At 45.2% G+C, this 14,399-nt stretch overlaps 1 protein-coding gene across 1 annotated transcript in view; it reads left to right on the top strand.

The window, feature by feature from the left end:
- Positions 1 to 11,435, top strand: part of MOV10L1 (Mov10 like RNA helicase 1) — a 1,040,774-nt gene extending 1,029,339 nt beyond the window's left edge. Inside the window, exon 26 of the mRNA XM_086967454.1 lies at positions 10,216 to 11,435. Within this exon, the coding sequence (XP_086823580.1) occupies positions 10,216 to 10,225 (10 nt within the window). The 3' untranslated portion in view covers positions 10,226 to 11,435. The remainder of the gene's footprint in view (positions 1 to 10,215) is intronic.
- The last annotated feature ends 2,964 nt before the right edge of the window (positions 11,436 to 14,399 follow it).

The raw sequence follows: 14,399 nt of genomic DNA, 5'->3' as shown, positions 1-14,399 counted from the left end.
ATCTTTCTTATCACCCTTGAATTCAGCATAGTTAGTTTATTATTTTTGTAATTCGGGAACATGGACGGCGCAGTGTTTCTTCTATGCCTATTCTGAACTCTGCGCACGTGATGCGGAAGAGGTTCCACGGCTTTCTATACCGCTTTCGTTGATATATGAATGGAAACGTGGTTGGGCGTCCCGGTGAACTTTTTGCAGAGCGTCACGATTGACATTTCGTTTCAGACCCTTCGGATTTACATGGTGAGAGTCATGATGCTAATCTAGCTATTGGCCGTTAATTTCATTATCTTTATCCTTGTAAAATTCCTTACTTTGCTTTTACTTTCGCCTTTAGGATTGCGAAGGCAGCGATTGACTATATTGATGTAAGTCTTTACATCACTTATTTAGCGCTCTGTTTCTTTCTATATCTCACGTGGCATAATTTGGTTGAACACACGGCACGATAACGGTTATTGCACGTTTGTCATGCACACGGCACGATCACAATGTCCACTTTTCTGCACATTGCGGTTAGAAGGCACTATGAGTTATGATTACATGTTATTATTTTTGTAGTCTTATGTACATATTCTGTATTTACAGTGATTGCTCCCTGAGGAAGGGCTATTATAGGCCCGAAATGCATTGGAGCCAAGATAAAAATCATGTGATGTTATAAATGCAAGAGAATGAAGCAATACAAAAGGTTGAAATGATTAAATAATTTCATTTATGAACTATTGAGAATAAAACCTAAAACTCAAACGATACCACTTGTGGAGTCCTCATTGAAAGGAACCCAAAACAGTGTGCCCAAAGGGGATGCAACTAATGGGTCATTAGAAGCACACTTTGTCTATTTACATGCTGACGTCTAAGACGGAAGAAGTCACCCTTGGAGCACCTCTAAAAAATATCATACTTACACAGATTACATGTGACTATACCATTTCAAATTAACAATACAGGCTGTTCATCTGTCTCTTATTTACCCTCATGTTTTGACACTTACTACGTAGAACAGTACAGGACAATTTGTACATTTAAGCACATAAACCAAAGAAAAACACAAAATGCGCAGTTTTTGTATACACACAATATCCAATAGGACTTGATAATACATGCACCAAGCACGAAAAATGCAGAGTTGGTTACACAAAAAGGGACTTTTTCATGCACGTCGCGCATCGCATAGCTTATTTCAATTTACCCAGGGGCCAGGCTCCTTCCTTCCCCTTTTGACCATAGAAGATCTAAGCAGATGACCTGAAAATACTTACTTTCTTTTCCTGATGGCCAGATACAAGTGCAGTCGCACTAATACTTACAGTGGGGTTCCCCCAATATCTAGCAGCGATAGTTCGAGCTGATGTATAGGCGTAAGTAGGGATACCAGTCAGATGTACAATGGCACAGCTCTTATGTTTCTATGTAGATGGAAGAAGAAGAGGTAAATCTATAACATGACAATGTCTCTAGCTCCTAGTTGATGGGAGATAATACGAACACGAGCTCAGGGGCCCTTCACTTCTTCATTTGGTCAGTTCATAAATCGAAATTCATCATTGTCGCTAATGCATGTCACTTTGCTAGCAACCCAGTCACACAAAAGCATTCTCACATGGGCCCATACGTACATGATACACACACGTGCATACTACACAAACATTTCACGTACTCCGAGATAGTCCCTTCACACAAAACGCAATTTCATAACACTAGCCTATTTTCGCCTAAAGGACAGTGTACTAAGCCTTTCCAACCTTCAGTTGAAAACACCGCTATAACTTAAATAAAAAGGGTGCGAGGGGCCAGCATCTAAAACACATCAACACGCGTGATGACGATGATTATTACCCCACCATGAATCAGACCCATCTTCTGAGATGCAGTCTTTGGCAGCTGGTTATTGAAGCCCAGAAAGATTCAGTGCGGCAAGGTTAACTAATGGTGGAACGTTCACTGCATGAATTGTTCAGAGTGCAGCATAACATACTGCGTTGTAGGAAGAGGTCAGATGCATTCAGTTTAGAGTAGGGTAGGGGCAACGTATTACTGCTTTTATTAAAAACTATCTACGGCAGTTTGGGGTTGTCCCCATCCGCAAAAATAGGGAAACTATAGGAGGTGGCAAGTTCCATCGGTTGTATCCTAGTTTTTAAGGATGTGTATCTTTGTTACAGTGGCAAGATCGCTAACAGAAATTCCTTTAATGTTCTGCATGGAGTTCGGTTTTCGGGCGGACGGGGGAAAACAGTGCAGTTTTAGTTCAGAAAACACGTGGGCACGGTCGTGCTAGGAAACTATTGATATGTAACTGCCAGAACCAGCAATATGTGTCTTGCGCCTGACTCCTAAAATGCGATCGCCAGAAAAACTTTTCCATGTCATGATCTAAACAGATAACCTTTTCTTTCAAGGAGATTGTGGTTTGTTAAAACAGAGCAAGACTTTCCTTAATTGTTCATTCAGGTCATGTAACTTGTGCATGGACATGAAATGTTGGCACTTAAAGTGAGCTTTTCTGGGGATGATTCTTCAAGCCCTTGTTTTGGCAAAGCAAGCAATTTTAGGGAAGCCCATCTCTCTTTTTATTTAATAGATTTACTCCCTTCTTTTGTCTGTTTGACTGGATGGCATACCCCTGGTAAGGCTCAGGAACTTTTGAAAAAACTCTTCTGAAAGTCTGCAAATATTATTTAGAGGGGAACGTGCAGTCTTAATTTGTGCCGGTGCTTTTTACAATGCCTATGCATTTACTTCCTATAGTAACAGTTTTAAGCCCTCTAACCTAGGGCAGGTACACACATCAAGGGAGCCTATACATTTTGCAAATCAGTATTATTGTATGTCAATGGAAACTGACAAATTAAGCACTGGTGTGGCTGGGAAGGTAGGCGAAACACTTGGTGTGCAAAAATAAAATTTCTATGTCTAGGACCTCAAGAACCAGAATGCACTTGGGGTTCACAGTTACCTAATATCTGGGACAGTACTCCCTTTGGGGACCATATAATAGTAGTACAAAAAATGTTTCAACAACAAATGTGTGCTTTTGCTCTGTCAAAGAGGCCGCAAAGTAAAAGAGGCTGAGTTTACTATCTTTTTCATTGCTCATATCTAAAGCGCCAGGGTCTTACAAAGTGCCTATGTTGTGGAATGAAACATATCCTAATTATTCTTTTAGCGTTGTTTCTACGTACTGTATCTTCCTAATTAATTACATTTTTGGATTGTTTTACTTCTTCTTTTGGCCATTGAAAATCGAGTTTCTTCTTTCTTTTATGTCTTTTTCTTACTTTTTACAAGCTTGGTGAGCTGCTTTTCGTATCTCTTTATCTAGTCTAGATTTGTTTCTTTTATTTCATTGAGTGGTTTCTTTCTGTCATAAACCATAGCTGTCTAACATGGCTGGCGTAGTTCTCTTTCTGCAAGAGCTATTCCTAGCGTTTCTATTTTATCGGGGTCAAAAAGATCCCATTAGTGGCCACAGATTTTCCCGGTCTTTTCTAGTTCTTTTATACCATAATTCGCTATACGTTACAGTGGCTAGTCCATATTTCACATACATGTCCTTATTAGGGGTGCCTTCCGGCGGTGCTGGATGACTGACCTCTAATAAACGGCCCGGCCAAACAATCAATCAATTTTTGAGAAGACAGGCATGACGTAACAAAGGTCAACAAAAAATCTTAAATCAATTTAGGCAAAAAGCCCGCATTACATGTCCTTCGCTTTCTGCAAAAAAAGAGAGTATTCCTAATCTCTTTGTTTGCATGCTGGGAATGTCTCAACTAAGGAGAATACTAGTATTCGGTCGAACTTATTCGACCAGCCAAACAATCAAATAACAAGCAAGAATCGATTTTTCACAACCTTACCCGGACCGCTGTGGACAGTTTCTTCGTGGTCCCCTTCCAGCGCCCGTTTTGTCCTCTCACTCCAAACAATGCGGCGTTCCTGTTAGTTCCCAGTCAGGACCGCAGGTCACTCGAGAGAGGTCTGTTTGGAACTGGTGAAGTTCAGTTGATCGGCTGCCAGACGAGGGTCTCTTTCAGGCAGGTGCACTTTACCGATCATTTAGATAGCCACTCTGTCGTTAGGACCTCTCTCACTGGACCGACGTGTCGCTGATGGACCCGGCGTTGGTGCGCCAATTGTAAAAAGCAGCTGTGACTACCAAGACTTTCGATGCCGCTTGGTGCAAACCACCTCTAATTTACCTTAATATTAGTTATCAAAGTAACGAGGCAGGCGCTGGGAAGTGGAACATGAAGAACAGGTTTATTACTCCAGGAGGAGAACACATCACTTCTGACACCGGGGCTATCATCAGGAGGTGCTCTAACTGCATCTCATTTTGGCTCTTCCTTTTATACAGATTTTACACAATGCATTGTTGTCATGTCAGCCCACCTTTGTTATATCAGCATGTTTATACAAGATTTGAGTCCCCGCTCCAAGCGTGTTGTCATTCAAGCCCCACTGTTATTCTCCTCCCACCCGAGTCAAACAGACAATATTATGGTATAACAGGGCCTTGCTTCAGGATCTAAAACAGGTGAGACCGGCCAGATGTAAGAGTCTGTTCAATTGATAAAACAGGTTCCATTGTTGGTGAAAACAAGTCTTGCTGTTTGCGGTGCAATAAATCATGTCTGCAAGGGTCATCTTAGTATCTGAAATTTTTGGTTAGTACACAAGTGTGGGGAGGGGAGAAGAATACAAAAGTTAATAAGTTCATTAGTTATCGAGGACAGGAAGAGGTGGTGGTTTAGCCAAAGGGCTCTAAGGGTTGTTGTGGCAATAGAATGTCTCTTTTTTTTTTTTTTTTCTTTTTGGTGTAAGACTTTATTTGCAGTTGCCAAAAATACATCGCATTCTGTTACAATCCGGAGGTCTGTCGTCTTTCACACAATAGTTCACTTTCAGTGTTACACAGCTCTTCAGCCAACAACCTTCCGGTCCGGCAGCGTTTGTCGACAGTTTATATAAGGCAATTATACAATATGTATGTAATATGTATAGTCTTACTTTTATATATTTTTCAACAAAACTTTAGACTCATTAAGATTAGAATATACTGGCATCATAGTCTATGTACGTTCAGTATCTCACGTTGTCCGGGAATCCCGGGCATTTATCCTAATCCCACTTTTCCCCCAATCCTACAAAAGCTCAGATATGTTCGTGTCCCAGTCCTCTTCCCTGCTCCCCCCATTGGCCTCCCAGCGCATCAGTCATCCATCCCTTCCTCATCCCCTGAACTATCTATATCTTCTGCAGGAAGAGGTTTGCAAAGATCTCCCCTGTAACTATTCCATGGTTGCCAGATCTTATTCCATTTACGAGGGTTAGCTCTCATTTTATATACTGCTCGCTCAATCATCATAAGTTTGTCCATAGTCTGCACCATTGTGCTAAAGTCCGTGTTTCTTCCACTCCCCATTTCTTCGCTATGTCCCGCTTGGCAACCATGACCCCAACCGTCACCCATTGCTGCCCCTGACGCGACAGAATATTCCTTCCCCACACATTCAACAGGCATACCCGTGGGTCGTATAAGTCTGTGGGTCTGGTGTAAGTGATGTTTCTAGAGTTTGAGAAATGGTGCGCATGATTTGTCACCAGTATTCAGTGATAATCGGGCAGCCCTAAAGTGTGTGTATCAGTGTCCTTTCCTCTCCACAACCTCTAAGGCAGTTCGGGTGGTCTGCCCTGTGTATTTTATGCAGGGTGGTTCTAGTGTAGTAGACTCTGTGCAGTATCTTAAATTGCACCAATCTAAATTGGGCCGAAACGCCTGCTTCTCGCGGCGATGCCAGCGCGGCGTTCCAGTCTGTCTCATCCATGGCACCTAGCTCATCCTCCCATTTCTCTTTTAGTTTAGCTAGAGGGTCTGGAAGATTATTCTGTAGTTTTCGGTAAGTGAGGGATGTGGCGCCTGTTTGCATAAAGTCAGTAAGCAAACGGTCCTCCAGTGGCGAAGATGGCTGCCATCAATGCATGCCGTATTTGGATGTATCTGTAGGTTTCATTGGGGCCCAGTTCATACTGCTGCTGTAGGCGTGAGAAAGAGACCATTCCTTCACTGGTCCACAAATCTCCAACTGTTGTGATTCACCACCGCCGTCACTCTCCGGAAATAAGAGGGTGGTACCACCACTGGAGTGTTCTCCAGTATATACAGGAGACGTGGCAACGCCATCATTTTAAATAATGCCGCTCACCCCAGCAGCGTTAGAGGGAGGGTTTTCCAATGTCTCACGTCCACTTTCAAGCGAGTGAGTGGCGGTAGTAAGTTCTGCTCATAGAATACCTCCACGTCCCGGGTCACGTAGATGCCCAGGTATTTAAATGAGGTGTCTGCTATCGTCAATGGGCAGTCACTAGGAAGGTCTGGAGCAGGACCCTTTAATACATAGATGACCGATTTTGTCCAGTTAATCGTATAACCAGAGTTTATTCCATGTGTGTCACATAGTGCCAATAACTTCGGGATGCCGGCCTCCGGGTCAGACAGATAGATTAGCATGTCATTGGCATATCGGGAAACTCTATCTTCCCAATTGTCTCCCCAATGCACTCTTTTTAATAATGGGGTATTCCTAAGGACAGTGGCCAGTGGTTCTAGAACCAGAGCAAACAATAGGGGGGAGAGCGGGCAATCCTGCCGTGTCCCTCTGGCTAGAGGGATTTCTCGGGAGATGTGGCCATTTGCAGTTACGTGTGCGACAGGATTCGCAGTATCTACGTACGCGAGTAAGAAAATTTTGTACTTTCGCCTTTTGGCCCTCAGGATCATGGACTTCAACCCCAAATGGGCCCGTACGGATGGCACCTCAGTCTGTCGTCTATGCAAATACCGTAGAGAATCCTGGCTACACTTGTTGTGCTGCTGCACAAAGCTGGCCAATAACCGCCATCGCTTGCTGCTTCCGATTTTACGAAACACGGACTATAGAACTTGCAGAGAGGCTTCGGACTGGTGCCTCTCAGTCTCCACGACCTGTTTGATAGCCAGAGTTGGGAAATTTATACACCAGGTAAAAATGGCACTCAACTCCCACTTAACGGCATTGTCTGCAAAGTAACTGGAAGCCTTCGGCCCCAGTTATCCAACCTGGGCTGGTTTAAAGATCCACGAGGAATCCATCTATCGTCAACTGCCCTTGGTGCATGAATTGACTCTACGGAACTTTCATGTGCCTCCCCTTATCAGTTGGGAAACACTGGTGCAACCTATACATCACTCCTTTTAAAAGAACTCTGTTTTGGACAGCTAAACAGGACCAGCATGTTAGTATTTTAACTTAAAGTGATATTCACTTTCATGAGTGGATGGGACATGTAATGGGGGGAGTCGGGACGTTCATCTAGTTTTTTTTCTTTTTTTATCTTATACTGTAAAGATTTTAAGTAATCGTGCAGTTTATTAATAAAATTGTCAAATTGTCAATGCTCATATAGTGTGACTTATCAAAAGTTCGCACCCAGTCTCGCAAAGGTAAACCTGTGCCCCACAGCAACGTACTAGCTTGCAAACGTAGAGAGGTGGGAGCCGATGAACGGGCTTATAAAGCCATAGCCGATATGAGGAGAGACAGCGTGAAAGGCATATCTTACACAGATGCCAGTGTTGCCTCGCAGAGGTAAAACTGCGTGTCAGAACCCCACAAGTTTTACCGTAGTATTGCGAAGTGATCTCCCAGAGGTGACATTAACATCCACCACTGTCTCCACATTACCCTAGTAGAATCTCAACAGTAACCAGGATGAAGATGGAACCGGGGTAAATGGGCAGGAGGACAAAAGGGAGAGCAGGGAAGGAATATCACTACTGAGTCATACACACCCCCTTCTTCTCACATCCATAATAATACAGACGAATTAGCATAATCAACGTATGTAAGGTATCAGGGAAACCACAAGCAAGGTCAGCAGGTCATCAGGGAAGAGTGCAAGTAAAACAAGCGCTCCTGCGCTGACTGACGGTGACACGGCAATTGCTCCTACGCGTAGTACTCCGCACTAAACACAAGCACGCCTGCGCGTGGACACCCCAGAATAAACAAGTGCTCCTGCGCGTGGTATTCGGGACTAAACACAAGCGCTCCTGTGCGTGGAAAACCAAACTAAACAAGCTCTCCTGCGCGTGCTACTCCGAACTAAACAACAGCGCTCCTGCGTTGGAAAACCAAAGTTACACAAGCGCTCCTGCGCATTGAAAACCCAGTAACATACAATAAGCTCTCCAGCGTAATGAAGACCCAGAAGTGAACACGCGCTCCTGCGCGTGTCCACAAAAAGTCGCTAGTTCTCCAACACGCACCAGCGTGTTGGAAGCCGAGAAAGAACAGAGCAGGCACCCCCAAGGCTAGAGAATCGCGGAAGTCCTCCAGAACGTGTGGAGAGATTCCGCAACCACAGAAGCGGTACCTGAATCCCAGGGAGAAGCACCAAACGCGTTTCCTCTCTGTGAAGTGTTTCACGGAAGCAAGGTCGCTCAGGACGTCTGTTGGACGAAGGCGTTAATCCAAAGCATCGATGCGGCGGGAACCGCAATAGGATATGCGGATTCCCCTGGATGCACCGTGACTGGAGTGACGTCAACTTCCAGTCTCTGGAAGCTAGACCGCTGACCTTACTCAGAGTATCCCGGGCAGAACCACACTTCCGCATTCATTTGGGGAGCAGGCAGTCCGCTGGAATCGTGACACTGTGGACCAGATGGCTTCTACTCGGAGACGTGCAAGCTAACGGAGTAAATCACAAAATGGCTGCCAACACTTCCTGGTTTCAACAGTTCACAGCCAATGAGCCGCATGCTCGTGCTTGTAACCCCCTCAGCCAATCACATTTCAGAATTCTTAAGTATCTATATTTACTTAAAATTTGATATTTCAAAAAAACTACTGAACAGATTTAAACAAAAGCATGCTTTCTGGACCATCATCTTTCTCCCTGCCAAATATGCCGTAATTCCGTTAAGCAGTTTCACCTGTAGCCTTCTGTAAAGTTTTGTATCGAAACTGCATGGAGAAAACACGTTTTGGGGCTCCCTTTTTTCCCAGCCCCTCCTACACCATTCACCCCCAAACTTTCAATATAGGACCTAATAAAAAAAATAGAAACTTTTTGGATAGTTGCATAAAGATTCGTCAAACAACGCCAAAGTTATAAGCACATACAGGCCTCCAGGCGCAACCCCCCCCCAACATGACTGAAGCCGCGGGGCTTAACGAACCCCATCGTGCCACCGCAACCCCTGCGAGCCCCCGCTAATATATTTTAAGAAATGCCCCCAGAACCTAGCCAAGGGCCTCATTAAATTAAAACACGCGACCCCAGTGCGAAAACCACTTCCTGGTTTGGACTACTAGCAGCAAATCACTGTGAAGCTCGCTCATGCGACTTAGGCTCCGCCCAGATATCAAAACTTTTATTTTTCTAATTTCTCCGCAACTACTGAACAGATTTACATCATTTTTAAAAAGGTCGCTTTCTGACCCAAGCACTTAATTGCGTTCAGTAGTTTTGGCTGTAGCCTTGCACAAAGTTTCCTAAGGGAAATCTAATTTTTAGAATTTCTCAAAAACTACTAAACTGATTTACACCATTTAAAAAAACGGTCGCTTTCTGAACTAAGCTCTACCGTTCTGCCAAATTTGGGGTAATTCCATTCAGCAGTTCGAGCTGTAGCACGTCGCAAAATTTCCCATGGAAATTAACATGAAGAAAACTACTTTTGGGACCCCCTTTTTTTCTCAGCCCCCAAACTTTCAGGATAGGAGCTGACCTGGATAGACTTTTTTTGGGGGGAGAATTTCAGAAAGATTCATCAAACAACGCCAAAGTTATTAGCAAACCAAAAAATACTTTTCCTATGGAAACTAGGTTCTAACTATGACTACCTACTGGCGATCGACAGTAGGTAATATATATATTCTCTCTTATCCGTTTATTAATGTTAAACCTTTTGAATGATTTACATTATGTTCTTTTGGTATTATCAGTCTCCCTTTTCACAAAGACCAAAGATTTTCTTAAGGTTATTACTTCTTACAAATATTGACAACCTGGACTTACGAATAAATTCCCAATAATTGATACGTCATCTGTTTTACACTTTTGTTAAGGTAGCTTAATATTTTAGTGATATAGTGGTTTCTCTCTTACTGTGTTATGTACCCGTGAATAACACTTCATCAACATTATTCTTTGTTTCAGCTGCGACTGATCTACAAACATTACCACAACCCTGGACGTTCAGAAAACAAGCTGTTATGAAGACCGTAAAATGCTATTTTGATTTGTGTTGCTGTGCATTCTCTTTTTATTTGGATTTGTTCTGCAACGAAGACTCTCACTGTTTTCTTTTAGGGCCTGAACTACAAACAAACTTAAGAACACACGTTTATATTTGTTGTTCTACTGAACCTAGAGAATTTATTTATAAACCACTCTTCTCAGTATATAACTAGAAAAAAGAATTCTACTGTTTTCTCTTGAAAATAATTTAAGCAATGCGACTAAAATGTTGTTATATGATCTACTATGCTATATTCTGAATGTAATTCAAAGTTCTGTAACCTGCACTTTTCTGCTCCTCTACTTTTGAGTTTTTCAAGCATCTTTCTACATGTGGAAAATGTTGATTTTTAAAAGCGTGAATCCTATCCGCTTTCGTCAGTTTTAAAAATGTTTTTATTTTCAGATTACACATTTCAGTAGTAAATGGTACTGATTAGTTAATAGGGGTAAACGTTTCGCCTTTGTTTGAGCTTTGTATACATTTGGCTATTTTTCAGATTTGGGGCCCGATGCAAAGAAGAATGAATGTCAAAAATGTATTTTTCTTAGGTAGTGAAAATTTGTATAATTTGAATTGTTCATCTTTGTTATATATAAAGTAGGTTGTAAACAAGTTCAGTTTTGTGCCCATTTCTGCTGCCATTTAGAAGCACACTGATGGAATTTTCTAGAAGGATATAACTGAGACACAAGCACATTATTGAGAAATGTCCTAATTTGTAGTTCTGCTGGAACCATTCTTTTAGCACTTGTTCTTGGATATCCTGACTAGCAAACTTGAATTGTTAAATATGCTTTTTTTTAGAAAGAGTGAGGAGGAACGTATGGGTTTTCACAGTTGGAAAGATTGTAGCATCATATTAGATCTAGTAGAAACAGTACATGTCTGGATTTGAATTGGGACAATAAATGTTACTTCCTCTGTTCATAGTATTCTGTAAAACGCAATTGGAAATCATACCAGTGGAAGAGGTGTGCTTAACTAGGGTTGGGTAGTGATTGTACAGGAAAAAGGTTTCATTTGAAAAAACATCTGTAGTTATGTAAAATATTTGTTACAGGGCAACCTTTTCTATTTTTGTGTAATCAATATCACAGGGAAACTGTTTATTCCCAATTAAAAGGAGAAAAGGAATTATCCCATTGTTTTTAGTCTGTCGATCTTCTCTTGTAAAAAACACATTACCACAACAAAGCCCCAGGCTTATGGGAAACACATGATCACTGCAAAATCTGTTTCTTCATTCATGTTCCTTTCAGTTTTATTACAGCTTGCAGCTTTTCTCATCTGAATACATGTTGTTCCTTGTGACTGACAGTACAAGTTTCTTTTGTAGAGAGCGAAAAGAATACAGTGCAGTAGAGCTGATTTCTTTCAGGCTACCCTATAATTTGGGTGGAGAGTTTTCATGGCTACCTAGGTATTTTACTCTTATGGTCATAATGCAACAGAAACAGTGTTTGTTTAAATTACATCTTACAAAGATAATCTGAAAGAGACACGTTAGTGATAGATTCCTTACCTTAGAATATCCCCAGGTGTCAGTCTGGATCTGGAAAGTTTTGCTAGCAGTACCCCTGCGCGTCAAAAGGTGGTATCCTGCGGCTCTCAGGCCATCGCTGGCGTTGTTAGCGTCGAGATGACGTCACAGAGACTACTTAGGCGCCACCCATGCGCGCTGACGACAGTTCTTTCTTTTTCCACGCCAGTAAGCGCAGATCCGGTTTGAGCACGTACCTTAGTCACTTTTTGACTACTCTTTTGAGACTTTTGTCTCCCCCTTTTTTCTCCTGGTGCACGTAGGGATGCCTAGCTTTAAGTCCTGTGGGGCCTGCCGTCGCAATAGGTCAGTGGCAGAAGAAGCATGTTCGCTCTCAGATGTCTCCCCCTCCCCCCCCGCCCCCCCCCCCCCCGTCGGTCCTTTGATGCGGCCGAGGGGGACAGGGGTTCTCCCCCTACCCGCCGGTCGGTACTTGACTCCCAAACAGGTGCAAGAGTTTCTTGCTACCATGGACTGCCTTTTTAGGCCTCGGGCTCCTGCCGGCATGCCTTTGGGCCCTGCGTCCAGATCATGTTGGCCTGTCGGCGCCTCCGACGGATCCAGCTTCGGCGCCACAGGATCCTACACCATTGGCTCCGCCACGAGGTCCGTCGCTGCTGGCTCCGTCCCCAGCACCACAGTGGGTGCCGTATGTTCCACCCTTGCCCAGGTTACCAGGACCATTTCATTCCTGCCTGGGATCCGCATTGGGACACAGCACCGGCCCAACCCCGGCCAGCGCCATTCAGGGCGCCGTTTCCGACACCATTTGTCCCTTCTCCGGCGGCGGCCGGCTCCTCCGGCGACTGAGGATTGAGAGGGGTCCGAGGACCCTCTTGCCTGTCAGTGTGACTCCGACAGGACTGGGTGGATGATTTGGAGGATGCAGGCGGCCTCGATGTCTCTTCTGACCCGGGGTTTGCCTCTCCGCCAACGATGCAGGAGGGCGCTTCCTACACAACGGTGCTTCGCCGGGCTGCTGAGGTCCTCAACCTAGACCTTCTTACGGTGCCCCTCAAAACTAACCTCCTCACCAAGGTGCTCCAGACTGCATCTACTCCGTCGGAGCAGCTGCTTCCCTTCAGTGACGCCCTCACCAACGTCCTGTTGGGCACTTGGTCGCGGCCGGCCAGGGGGGCCCCTGTCAATAAGAATGTCACCAGGCGTCAGCAAATGGCGCCTGGTGACTCCGCCTTTTTCACCACTCATTCGACGCCTGAGAGTCTGGTCATCCAATCCTCGATGTTGCAGAATGCCTTTTCACTGCTCTGCCGGATAAGGACTCTAAGAAGCTGGAACAGTTCGGTAAGCGGTTGTTCTCTTCGGCCAGCTTGGGGCTGTGGTCGGTGAACACCGCCTGCTTATTAGGCTGCTATTCCCACGCGGTGTCTGATACCGTGGCCCAGGTGTTGGCTCAGTGTCCTGAGAAAGTTCAGGCTGTTCTTTTCCCAGCGGTTGCTGAGGGTAAGGATGCGGCTAAGTTCGCCATTCGGTGTGGTTTGGACACCGCTGACTCGTTGGGCAGGGCGATTTCTATTACTGTGGCGCTGCGTCACCACGCCTAGCTGCTTTCTACTAGGTTCTCGCCTGATGTCCACAACACGCTCATGGACATGCCTTTTGATGGCACTCGCCTGTTCGGCGATACGGCCGACAGTGCACTGGAGCGTTTTAGGGACATGCGGGCCACGGCCAAGTCCTTGGGTCTGTCTGCAAAGAGCCCGGCCACTCCTGGTGTTTGTTCTTTTCAAGGCCAGGGCAGGGGCACCCAGGCATGTTCCTTCAGCAATCCTGTGCAGAACCAGCCTCAGCGCAGCCGCGGATGCAGCTTCCGCAGAGGCTGGCCTGGGAATCAGAGTGGGGGTCCGTTCACCTCTGCCCCTGCTGCTTCTACCTCCAAACCTTCCTAATCTGAGCTTTGTGGAGCACCCCACGCCGGTGGGTGGCAAGAACCTCCACCATCTCCCTCTTGGCCAAGGGGGCCGTTGAGTGCGTTCCCGGGCCGGAAGTAGGGAGTGGTTGTAATTCCCACTACTTTCTGGTCCCCAAAAAGGACAAGGGGGGCCTGCGCCCAATCTTGGACCTTGGGAACGTCAATCGCTTCCTCCAGAAGGAGAAATTCAAAATGCTAACTCTGGCTCAGGTCCTGGCTGCCCTCGACCCTGGAGACTGGATGGCAGCGTTGGACTTGCAGGACGCCTATTTTCACATTCCCGTCCTGCCGACCCACCAGCGTTACTTGCGGTTCACGGTAGGCCAGGAGCATTTTCAATTTGCCGTGCTCCCCTTCGGCCTTACCAGCGCCCCTCGGGTGTTCACGAAAGTGATGGCGGTGGTCGCAGCTCTCCTACGCAGGTCCGGGGTGTCAGTCTTCCCCTACCTCGATGACTGGTTGTTGAAGGCAGGCTCGCCCCAAGCAGTCGTCACCCACCTTCAAACTATGTCCGACCTCCTGCACTTGCTGGGGTTATCCATCAATGTGCCAAAGTCACACCTGAGTCCCTCTCAGAAGCTCCCCTTCATCGGAGCGGTTCTGGATTCGACGTGGTTTCGGGTTTA

This window comes from Lissotriton vulgaris, chromosome 1_1 (assembly GCF_964263255.1).
Source record: "Lissotriton vulgaris chromosome 1_1, aLisVul1.2, whole genome shotgun sequence".
NCBI classification, from domain to species: Eukaryota; Metazoa; Chordata; class Amphibia; order Caudata; family Salamandridae; genus Lissotriton; species Lissotriton vulgaris.
This window is presented reverse-complemented; position numbering and strand designations above follow the sequence as displayed.